This window comes from Otolemur garnettii, unplaced genomic scaffold (assembly GCF_000181295.1).
Source record: "Otolemur garnettii isolate 467f Iridium unplaced genomic scaffold, OtoGar3 scaffold00179, whole genome shotgun sequence".
Classification (NCBI taxonomy): domain Eukaryota; kingdom Metazoa; phylum Chordata; class Mammalia; order Primates; family Galagidae; genus Otolemur; species Otolemur garnettii.
In genome coordinates, this window is record NW_003852574.1 from 1151976 (window position 1) to 1163637 (window position 11662).

Sequence of the window (11662 nt, forward strand, 5' to 3'; positions counted from 1 at the left end):
ACGCCTGGCCATTTTTTGGTTGTAGCCATCATTCCATCATTGTTGTTTGGCGGGCCCCGGCTGGGGATTCGAACCCGCCACCTTAGGTGTATATGGCTGGCACCTTAGCTGCTTGAGCCACAGGCGCCGAGCCGAGTAGAGGAGGATGTTGAAGGGCTATGTGGTTTTTATTTCTTTACTAACTATGCACCAATTTTATAGACATTTAAGAGTGATGTCTGTGAACATTGGTTTTCTTTTCCTATGTCTTATGGAGGGAAGGAACTGTGTTCCTATTTATTTGTTGCCTATGCCACTATGAGGCATGATTAGCAAAATTTTAAACTTCTTTTTTTGAGAAACAGTCTTACTGTGCTGCCCTCAGGAGAGTGCTGTGATGTCATACCTCATAGCCAACCTCAAACTCCTGGGCTAAGTGATCCTTTTTGGATCCATAGTAGCGGGGCCTATAGGCACCTGCAACAACGCCTGGCTATTTTTTCTATTTTTAGTAGAGATGGGTCTCGCTCTTGCTTAGGTAATCCATCTGCGTTGGGCTCCCAGAGTGTTAGAATCACAGGCATGAGCCACCATGCTGGCCCAAAATTTTGAACTTTGATAGTTAAATCTCTGGATTGCTTCCCAATGAGCAGCTGGCTGTGGGGATGTGCTTTTCTCTTAAAGACTCTGGCAGGAAGAACCTGTCTATTGGATTGCTCCCTGACATGGAGCAATCAGCATTGCCCTTTCATTCCAGCCACTTCATGTGAAGTTACCATCATCAGCTGCTTCTACTTGTTTCCCTTTGATAAACATGGGCTGGGGAATAATGTTGAGATTCTTAGTATAAGATGGAGTTGGAATAGGCCGTGGTGGGAGTAGGGGCAGAGCTGTGCTATATTGATTATTGAATGGTTTCTGTTATAATTTTTCACAGAGAAAAGAGTAACTTTTTTTTTCTCCCTTAGAAGACAAAAATCCTAATGCTTTTGAGAAAGCGATAAAGTTGGGAGGGAGGGGGAAGAAGCAACTGCTTTCCTGATCTGCAACTTGGCTGGATGCTAAGATGTCCGTGGACATGAATAGCCAGGGTTCTGACAGCAATGAAGAGGACTATGATCCAAATTGTGAGGAAGAGGAAGAAGAGGAAGATGAGGACCCTGGGGACATAGAGGACTATTATGTAGGAGTAGCCAGCGATGTGGAGCAGCAAGGGGCGGATGCCTTTGATCCAGAGGAGTACCAGTTCACCTGCTTGACCTACAAGGAGTCTGAGAGTGCACTCAACGACCACATGACCAGTTTAGCCTCGGTCTTAAAGGTGAGCAGTATTGTAAATGCCAGTATAATCCCCCGTTTAAATCTAAGGGGGAGCTATTGGTAACTTCTATCTTCTCTAGACTAAATGATCTTGTAGCTTTAAACCAAATTTAAATGTACATTACATCATGTGGACATTTTATCACATTTACTTTGTTTTTTAATATATACATATCTAAGGTTCTCAGATTCCTAAGTTATTAAGAATAAAGGAAGAATGGGGTGGATTCAATAGATACAAACCAGAAGTACATAGCAGTAGACCTAAATAGGTTTTGCACTTGTTTCAGAAAGTGAATCTGATGAAGTAGATACAATAACCATCAGAATCACCATATTGTGCACAATATGTTTGAGTGATAAATTTCTTGAGAGGGAAATAATGGTTTGCCCTAAATAATCAGTGCCTTTGGGCTAATGAACTCATTTGTTTCATTTATTGATGGCTAATGTCCAGTGTTAATTGAGATTTTAGTATTTAGTAATTAGTAATAACTCTGAGAATAAATGAGTTCTCCTAGTTTGTATTTCATGGATGTGGAGGTGTTAGTAATTAGTATGAAAAACTTTTCTTTTTGGAAACATACATGTTTAGTATAATGATAGTATGAAAAAATTTAAACAATGAACAAAGATGATTATTCTTGTAAGGATGTTTTCTTTCTTTTTTTTTTTTTATAGAGACATAGTCTTGCTTTATTGCCCAGGCTGTAGTGCAATGATGTGATCATAATTCACTGCAGCCTTAAACTTCTGGGCTCAAGCAGTGCTCCTTCCTCTGCCTCCCAAGTGGTACAGCCCACCATGACAGGCTAATAATTTTATTTTATATTTTGTAGAGGTGGGGCCTTGCTCTGTTCCTCAGGCTGACTCAAACTTTTGGACTCAAGTGCTCCTCCTGCCTCTGCCTCCCAAAGTGCTAGGGTTACAAAGATGAGCCACTGCGCCTAGCCTAGAATCTTATTTTTTAGTACTTAACCTAAAGCATGCCTTTGAATGTCTTGTACCTCAGGCTGTTATTTGCCTCGCTGTTTACATTTTTTATGGTTATTCAGTTTTCCAGCATGTTTCCTTCTCTACTATTGGTCATTATGTGAAAGTAGAGGGAACATTTTCTCAGATCTTCCTTCAGTGAACTGTTATGTGGACTTTATTATCTGATCAAATTGAAAATTAGAAGGACTCGGCAGTGCCTGTGGCTCAGTGAGTAGGGCCTCGGCCCCATAGACCTTGGATGGTAGATTCAAACCCAGCTCCAGCCAAACTGCAAAAAAAAATAGCCGGGCCTTGTGGTGGGCGCCTGTAGTCCCAGCTACTCGGGAGGCTGAGGCAAGAGAATTGCCTAAGCCCAAGAGCTAGAGTTGCTGTGAGCTGTGATGCCATAGTACTCTACTGAGGGTGACAAAGTGAGATACTATCTCTAAAAAAAAAAAAAAAATTAGAAGGACATATTGGCATGATTTCAATCACATAAATTTTTTTATCAGTAATTCTTTTTTTGAGACAGAATTTCACTTTGTCACCCTTGGTAGAGGGCAGGGTGTCATAGTTCACAGCAACCTCAAACTCCTGGGCTTAAGCGATTCTCTTGCCTCAGCCTCCCAGTACCTCGGACTATAGGCACCCACCACAATGCCCAGCTATTTTTAGAGATGAGGCTCAGGCTGGTCTTGAACCTGTGACTGTGGCCTCCCAAGTGCTGGGATTACAGCAGCTGTGAGCCACTGTGCCTGGCCCTACGTTTTCTTTTCCTTTTTTTTTTGAGACAGACCCTCAAGCTGTCACCCTGGGTAGAGTGCTGTGGTATCACAGCTCACAGCAACCTCAAACTCCTGGGCTTAAGCTATTCTCTTGTATCAGTCTCCTGAGCAGCTGGGACTACAGGCACCTGCCACAACATCCAGCTATTTTTAGAGATGAGGCTCAGGCTGGTCTTGAACCTGTGAGCTCAAGCTATCTGTCCGCTGTGGCCTCCTAAGTGCTGGGATTACAGCAGGCTTGAGCCACTGTGCCCATCCCTAGGTTTTCTTTCTTTTTTTTTGAGATAGCCTCAAGCTGTCGCCCTGGGTGGAGTGTTATAGCATCACAGCTCACAGCAACCTCCAATTCCTGGACTTAAGTGATTATCTTGCCTCAGCCTCCCAAGTAGCTGGGACTATAGGCACCCTCCATAAGGCCCGGCTATATTTTTTGGTTGTAGTTGTCATTATTTTGGCAGCCTCGGGCTGGATTTGAACCCGCCAACTCTGGTATGTGGCTAGAGCCTTAGCCACTTGAGCTACAGATGCCGAACCGGCCCTAGGTTTTCTATTTTTAGTAGAAATGGGGTCTCGCTCTTGCACTAGGTGGTCTAAAACTCCTGAGCTCAAGCAGTCCAACCACCTTGGCCTTCCAAAGTGCTAAGATTTTTTTTTTTTTTCCCAAAGTGTTAAGATTGTAGATGCGAGCCACTGCGCCTAGCTCCACCTCTTTTTTTTTTTTACTAGGCTGGCATATATGTCCAGTTTTCTGGAAAGCCTTTCTTTACCTCCTCACTATTTAGTGCTCACAGGGGTTCTTTAGAGGCTAGCTTGTGCTTTCCCTGAGAACTTCTTGAGAACCCATAGAGCACAGTTCCTTCAGGGCAGTAACTCTCCTAAACCTTTTATCCTCCATCATTCCTGTCATGGCATTCTTTTCACAGTTGATATTGAATAATTTCTTGGATACATGTGGATATTGTTGATTTTTGTGACAGTAGCTGCTGCTGCTGTTGTGAACTACATTTCCTTGTGCTCGCTATATATCCTTCTGTGTTGTCATGAAAGGGCTTTCAAGACTAAGAAGAAAAGGAGCAAAAGGAATGTAGAACAGAGATGAGGGAATAAAAAGATATGGAAAAAGGTTGAAACAGAAAGAAAGGGTTAAATTAAAAAATAGGGCAAAGAGGAAAATCGTTCACAAAAATGTAAATGGTAGTAAAAGACAGATTTTTTTTTTCCTTTTCCTAGACCTCTTGTACATGTTAACACCTTTTTTTTCCCTAGGGGTTAGACATCAAAGATCATGGCTCTTTTAGTGGTTTGGCCATACATAAATGAACTCACTGGTGTTTTTTGCAGTTTTTGGCTGGGGCTGGGTTTGAACCTGCCACCTCTGGCATATGGGGCCAGCACCCTACTTCTCTGAGCCATAGTCGCTGCCCAACTCAGTGGTGTTTTTTTTTTTTTTTTTTTTTTTTTTGAGACAGAGCCTCAAGCTGTCCCCCTGGGTAGAGTGCCGTGGCATTACAGCTCACAGCAACCTCCAACTCCTGGGCTCAAGCGAGTCTCTTGCCTCCGCCTCCCAAGTAGCTGGGACCACAGGTGCCCACCACAACGCCCGGCTATTTTTTGGTTGCAGCCGTCATTGTTGTTTGGCGGGTCTGGGCTGGGGATTTGAACCCGCCACCTTAGGTGTACGTGGCTGGCGCCTTAGCCGGTTGAGCTATAGGCACCAAGCCTTCAATGGTGTTTTGCTTTGAGACAGAGTCTCACTATGTTGCCTTTGGTAGAGTGCCGTGTGTTACAGCTCACAGCAACCTCAAACTCTTGGGCTTAAGCAATTCTCTTGCCATAGCCTCCCAAGTAGCTGGGACTACAGGCACCCGCCACAATGTCCAGCTGTTTTTGTTACAGTTGTCATTGTTTAGCTGGCCCAGGCTGGGTTTGAACCCACCACTTTTGGTGTATATGCCTGGCACTGTAACTACTGTACTACAGATGCTGAGCCTCAGGGATGTTTTAAATGGTTCAAGAACTTAACCATAGAAACAGGGCAGAAAGGAAAGTAGAAGGAATCATATAATTCTTCTCTTCCATACTTGGTTAAAAACTGGCATTATTGAGCCGTGCCTGTGGCTCAAAGGAGTCGCTGGCCCCATATGCCAGAAGTGGTGGGTTCATACTCAGCCCTGGCCAAAAACTACCCAAAAAACCCCCCAAACTGGCATTGTTTTTATTTTTGTCATTTTGAGGATGGGAGTGAATGATACAAGTGTGTAGTTTACCCAGTTGTGTTGGCCAACTGGTGCTACTGTGGTTGCCATGTTGTTCTTGTCTTTGAAAGTGATCAACCCTTTGACTTCAAAGTGCTCAGAAATGTACATTCACCTTGTATTGAATGCCTAAGCATCATTTGCAACAAAGGAATATCTTGTTTAAACACCTATGAGAGTTGTTCGCAGTCAAAAGGTTAATAGTGATGATTACCCACATCACCACTGAGGTCCCTATTGATCATAGGGCTGTTTGCACAATTTTGTGGCATATCAAGGTATTTAATTCTTTTGTATGATTTAGGTGCAGTTTGGCTCATAGAAAATGTGATGTACTGGCTCGGTGCCTGTGGCTCAAGTGGCTAAGGCACCAGCCACATACAGTTAAGGTGGCGGGTTCGAATCCAGCCTGGGCCCGCCAAACAACAATGAGGCTGCAACCAAAAAATAGCCAGGCGTTGTGGCGGGCACCTGTGGTCCCACCTACTTGGGAGGCTGAGGCAGGAGACTCACTTTAGCCCAGGAGTTGGAGGTTGCTGTGAGCTGTGATGCTATGGCACTCTACCCAGGGGGACAGCCTGAGGCTCTGTCTCAAAAAAAAAAAAGAAAGAAAATGTGATGTATTTATGTAATTAAAAATTACAGTCTATGAATAAAAGCTATGTAAGTTTAAGGAGTGACTGAAATGTTTCACTGATGCTCTTGTCTGTATTAACTTATTTTGTTGTGTCCAGGTACAAAGTTAAGCCTTTTATTGCCTTTTGGGATTTGAGGTCTATAAGTAGAAAAATCCCAATTGTCTTGGATGCTCAGCTTTTAGTTTAGTAAAGGCCCTGGTGTCAGAGGGTAACTTCTTGTTTGTGTTCCAGGATCAGTCCATGAGTATGATCGTTATTATTATTATTTTTATTGAATGGTAACTATGTACATTAATGCACTTCTGGGGTACGGTGTGGGGTTTTCACGCACAATCCGAAACACTTCCATCAAACTGGTTAACATAGCCTTCGTGTCATTTTCTTAGTTATTATTTTAAAACGTTCACATTCTGCTCTTAGAAAGATTCACTTGTACCCTTGTAAGATAAACCTCAGAAGTGATCCCTCCAATCCCCCTCTCTCCACCCATTCCTCCCTCCCCTCTCCCTCCCCCCTTCCTGTATTCTTAGGCTGTTATTAGGTTATAGCTTAGAGTATGATCATTATTGAGAAAGGATGGTGCCCCAGAAATGAGATCAAGGGTTGAGAATAGAGAAAATGCTTATGTGTATTCGGGAGAAATGCAGTGTTCAGATAGTGGCAAACAGAAGTTTTATTTAAGAATAAGCTATCATCCTACACAAATGGAATAGTCCAGGGAGGTAAAGATTGCCAAGTGAGGTGTTGTGTTGTGAGAGAGGGGAAAATCTCTGATGAATAAGTATTTTTAGTGATTATATATGGGTCTTTAAAGAAAACAGTTATCTTTTTTTATGCCTTTTTTTTTTTTTTAAGGGACAGAGTCTTATTTTATCACCCTCGGTAGGGTGTGTCACAGCTCAAAGCAACCTCCAGCTCTTGGGCTTATGCAATTCACTTGCCTTAGCCTCTCAAGTAGCTGGGACTACAGGCCCGGCCACAGCGCCCAGCTATTCTTTTGTTGCAGTTTGGCCAGGGCTGGGTTCGAACTTACCACCTTCCATATATAGGGCCAGCGCCCTACTCACTGGGCCATAGGAGCCGTCCTTTATACTTTTATTTTTTATTTTTTGGCTTGGTGCCTGTAGCTCAGCGGTAAGGACGCCAGCCACATACACCAAAGCTGGTGGGTTCAAACCCAGCCTACCCTGCCAAACAGCAATGACAACTACAACCTAAAAAAAAAAAAAAAAGCTGGGCTACTTAGGAGGCTGAGGCAAGTGAATCACTTAAGCCCAGGCCAGGAGTTTGAGGTTGCTATGAGCTGTGATGCCACATTACTCTACAGAGGGTGACATAGTGAAATTCTGTCTCAAAAAAACCAAAACAAAACAAACTTTTTTTCGCCCGTAGCACAGTGGTTATGGCACCAGCCACATGCACCAAGGCTGGCAGGTTCCAACCTGGCCTGGGCCAAGTAAACAACAATGACAACTGCAACAAAAAATAGCTGGGCATTGTGGCGGCTATCTGTAGTCCCAGCTAGTTGGGATGCTGAGGCAAGAGAATCGATTAAGCCCAAGAGTTTAAGGTTGTTATGAGCTGTGACACCATAGCACTCTACTGAGGGCGACATAATAAGACTCTGTCTCAAAAAACAAACAAAAAACAACACTTTTTTTGAGACAGAATCTCATTTTGTCACTCTGGGTAGAGTTCAGTGGCATCTCTTGGCTTACTGCAGCTTCAAACTCCTGGGCTTAAGCAGTCCTCCTGCCTCAGTATCCCAAGTAGCTGTGCCTACTGGCTGCCACCACAATGCCTGACTAATTTTCTTCTTCTTTTTTTATTTTTTGAGACAGAGTTTCACCCTGTCACACTGCATTGAATCACACGGCATCATAGCTCACAGTAACCTCAAACTTTTGGGCTCATGCGATGCTCATGCCTCAGCCTCCCAAGTACCTGGGACTACAGGTGCCTTCCACAATGCCCACCTCTTTTTTTGAGATGATGTCTTTTTTTTTTTCTTTTTTCAAGACGGTGTCTCAATTTGTCACCCTCAGTAGAGAGCTGTGGTGTCATAGCTCACAGCAATCTCAAAATCTTGAGCTCAAGTATGTCTCTTGCCTCAGCCTCCCAAGTAGCTGGGACTACAGGCAAACTGCCACAACACCTGGCTATTTTTTTTTGGCCAGGGCTGGTTTTGAACCCAAACACCTCTGGCATATGGGGCCAGCACCCTACTCCTTGAGCCACAGGTGCCCCCCTCACCTGGCTATTTTTTTAGAGATGAGATCTTGCTCTGGCTCAGGCTGGTCTCGAACTTGTGAGCTTGAGCATTCTACCTTCCTCAGCCTACCAGAGTGCCAGGAGTACAGGCGTGAGTCACCACACCTGGCCCATACCTGGCCCATTTTTCTGTTTTTTAGAAGAGACAGTATCTTGCTTTTGCTCAAGTTGGTCTTGAACTTCTGAGTTCAGGTGATGCTCCCACTTTGGCCTCCCAGAGTGCTAAGATTATTGGCATAAACCATTGTGCCCAGCTTATACTTTTTTTTTTGAGACAGAGTCTCACTTTGTCACCCTTGGTAGAGTGCTGTGGCATCACAGCTCACAGCAACCTCAAACTCTTGGGTTCAAGCAGTTTTCTTACCTGAGCCGCCCAAGTATCTGGAACTATGGGCTCCCACCACAACTCCCGGCTATTTTTTGTTGCAGTTGTCGTTGTTTTAGCAGGCCCAGTTGGATTTGAACCTGCCAACCTGGGTGTATGTGGCTGGTGCCCTACTTCCACTGAGCTAAGGGCGCCACCCACTATATTTTATATGAACCTTATGCAAAGATTATTTCACTGTTATAGATGAAAGAGTTCCTTTCTTGTAATAACTGGTATTTGTAATTCAAAATAGGCAATAGTTAGCTAAGAATTTTTTGGTTGTTCATTGAATCTTAATACTGTTTGTGGAACTCCTGAGACATTTGCTGACAGGCTGCTTAGAAGCTCATCCTTGGTAGAGCCCCAGATAGCCTGGGCAGGGTCATGACTTGGCTAAACTTTTTTTTGTGTGTGTGTGTGGTTTTTTGCCTGGGCCTGGGTTTGAACCTGCTACCTTTGGCATATGGGGCTGGCGCCCTACTCCTTTGAGCCATAGGCACCACCCCATGAGACACAGTGTCTTTTGAGACATGGTAGAATGCTGTAGCATCACAACTTACAGCAACCTCAAACTCTTGGGCTCAAGTGATTCTCTTACCTCAGTCTCCCATGTAGCTGGGACTACAGGTATGTGCCAGAACACCCAGCTATTTTTTGTTGCAGTTATTGTTTAGCAGGTCTGCGCTGGGCTCAAACCCACCACTTTAGGTGTATGTGGCCGGTGCCCTACCTACTGAGCTACGGGTACTGTGTGTAAACTTTCTGTTTTTGAGACAGAGTCTCAAGCTGTTTCCCTGGGTAGAGTACTGTGGTGTTGTAGCTCACAGCAACCTCTAACTCTTGGGCTCAAGCAATCCTCTTACCTCAGTTTTTCTATTTTTAGTAGAAACAGGGAGATGGAGGTCTCACTTTTGCTCAGACTGGTCTCAAAGTTGTGAGCTTAAGCAATCCATCCACCTTGGGTTTCCAGAGTGCTAAAAATACAGGACTTGGCTGAACTTAAGCCTTTTATTTGTTCAGACTTGTGATCATGATGATGGTCCAGAAGTGTCTCCCTCCTTTTATGCTCTTCTCAGCATCATGTTAGGGATGTGGGCAAGAGAAACTAATGTTCAGGGCCCCAAGAGGTTGTTTCAGAAGGGAGAAAAATAGGCCACAGTGTGTTGAACCAAGGGGACCTTGAAGGTGGGGTAGAAGGGCAGTCTAACGAGACTGACAAAATGAGACTTTGTCTCAAAAAAAAGTGAGACTGTCTCAAAAAGAAAAAAGAAAAGATTCTTCTGTGGATAGTTTTTTCCCCTTTGTAGCTTAAGTAGGAATTTTTAGGGCTGTGTGTAGAAGTCTTTATTGTCTTGTGTTGTTTTTAAAACTACCTGATGTCTTTGCTTTTTTTGCACTTGTAACATGATCGATTGATGTTCTTAAAAACAAAGTACCTTATCTTTTTAGCCTTTCTCTTAAGTGGCATCAGGTATGTGTGTAATGTGTGGTGAAGACTTTAATTTTGATTATGAAATTGACTTTCTTTTTTATCCTGGTTAGTTGAATTTTAAGACCATTTCATTTTTATTTATTTACATAGTCATTAATTAACCAAGTAATTTTTTGTTATTACTACTTGTGGGTAAGTATCTTCACATTTGACCTAGCAACACTGTTTGTCTGCTGAATACTTGGTCTGGTTAGTATTTTTTGTGAGCTGATGTCAGGTTTCTTTGCATGCCTATCTACATAGAATCTAAATTAAATTATTGTTTCAAATAGTTGGCTGTTAATGGGTGTATTGAGAGATTTCACAGTGCTTTAGTCTAGAGGTCTGATGTGTGTTTTACTGATGTATAAATTCATTTTCAAAAAGGAGATGAGAGGCCAGGCTTGGTGGCTCATGCCTATAATCCTAGCACTCTGAGAGGCCAAGATGTGTGGACTGCTTGAGCTCAGGAGTTTATAACCAGCCTGAGCAAAAGTAAGACCCCCTCTCTACTAAAAATAGAAAAATGAGCAGGTGTTGTGGCGGAAGCCAGTAGTCCTACCTACTTAGGAGGCTGAGGCAAGGAGATCACTTGAGCCCAAGAGTTTGAGGTTGTTGTGAACTATGATGCCACAGCACTGTATTCAGAGTAACAGAGGAAGACTCTGTCTCAAAAAAGAAAAAAAAAAAGATGAGAAATGTCCAGAGTGACATTGAGAATTGCATAGGTACAACTAAGTACAAAGGGCTCTGTGCCACCCATAATTCAGTGGTTAGGGCGCTGGCCATATACACCGAGGCTGGTGGGTTCAGACCTGGCCTGGGCCTGCTAAACAACAGTGACAACAACAAAAAATAGCCAAACCTTGTGGCGGGCGCCTGTCGTCCTAGCTACTTGGGAGGCTGAGGCAAGATAATCACTTTAGCCCAAGAGTTTGAGGTTACTGTGAGCTGTGAGGCTGTGGCACTCTACCAAGGGCGACATAATGAGTGAGACTCTAACTTTAAAAAAACAGAAACTAAGCACAAAGTTGTCCCTGTCTTGCTAGCTTAGAAAGGTTATTGTTGGCTCAGTGCCACCCATATACACCTGAGCTGGTGGGTTCAAAGCCAGCCTGGGCCCTCCAAACAACAATGCCAGCTGCAACCAAAAAATAGCTGGGTGTTGTGGTGGGCACCTGTAGTCCCAGTTACTTGAGAGACAGAGGCAGGAGAATCACTTGAGCCCAGGAGTTGGAGGTTGCTGTGAGCTGTGATGCCACAGCACTCTACCCAGGGCAATAGCTTGAGGCTCTGTCTCAAAAAAAAAGAAAGAAAGGTTATCGTCATCACTATGTACCTGCCACTGCACCCATCATTCTCACCACCTTCTAGAAAAGAAACTCTTCATCAAATTCAAGATCAGTTTTCATGGCTGGGCACCTGTGGCTCAAGTGGCTAAGGCACCAGCCACATACACCTAAGGTGGCGGGGTTCGAATCTAGCCCGGGCCCGCCAAAACAACAATGACGGCTGCAACCAAAAAATAGCCAGGCATTGTAGCGGGTGCCTGTGGTGGGCACCTGTGGTCCCAGCTACTTGGGAAGCTGAGGCAGGAGACT

General features: G+C 43.9%; 1 protein-coding gene across 4 annotated transcripts in view; it reads left to right on the top strand.

Moving 5' to 3' along the window:
- The first annotated feature begins 542 nt into the window (after positions 1 to 542).
- ARIH2 (ariadne RBR E3 ubiquitin protein ligase 2) overlaps positions 543 to 11662 on the top strand; it is a 67600-nt gene continuing 56480 nt past the window's right edge. For all 4 annotated transcript variants that reach the window (XM_023519535.1, XM_012811931.2, XM_023519534.1 and 1 more), the window contains exon 1: positions 543 to 1300. In XM_023519535.1, coding sequence (XP_023375303.1) covers positions 1046 to 1300 — 255 coding nt within the window. In that variant the 5' untranslated portion in view covers positions 543 to 1045. The remainder of the gene's footprint in view (positions 1301 to 11662) is intronic.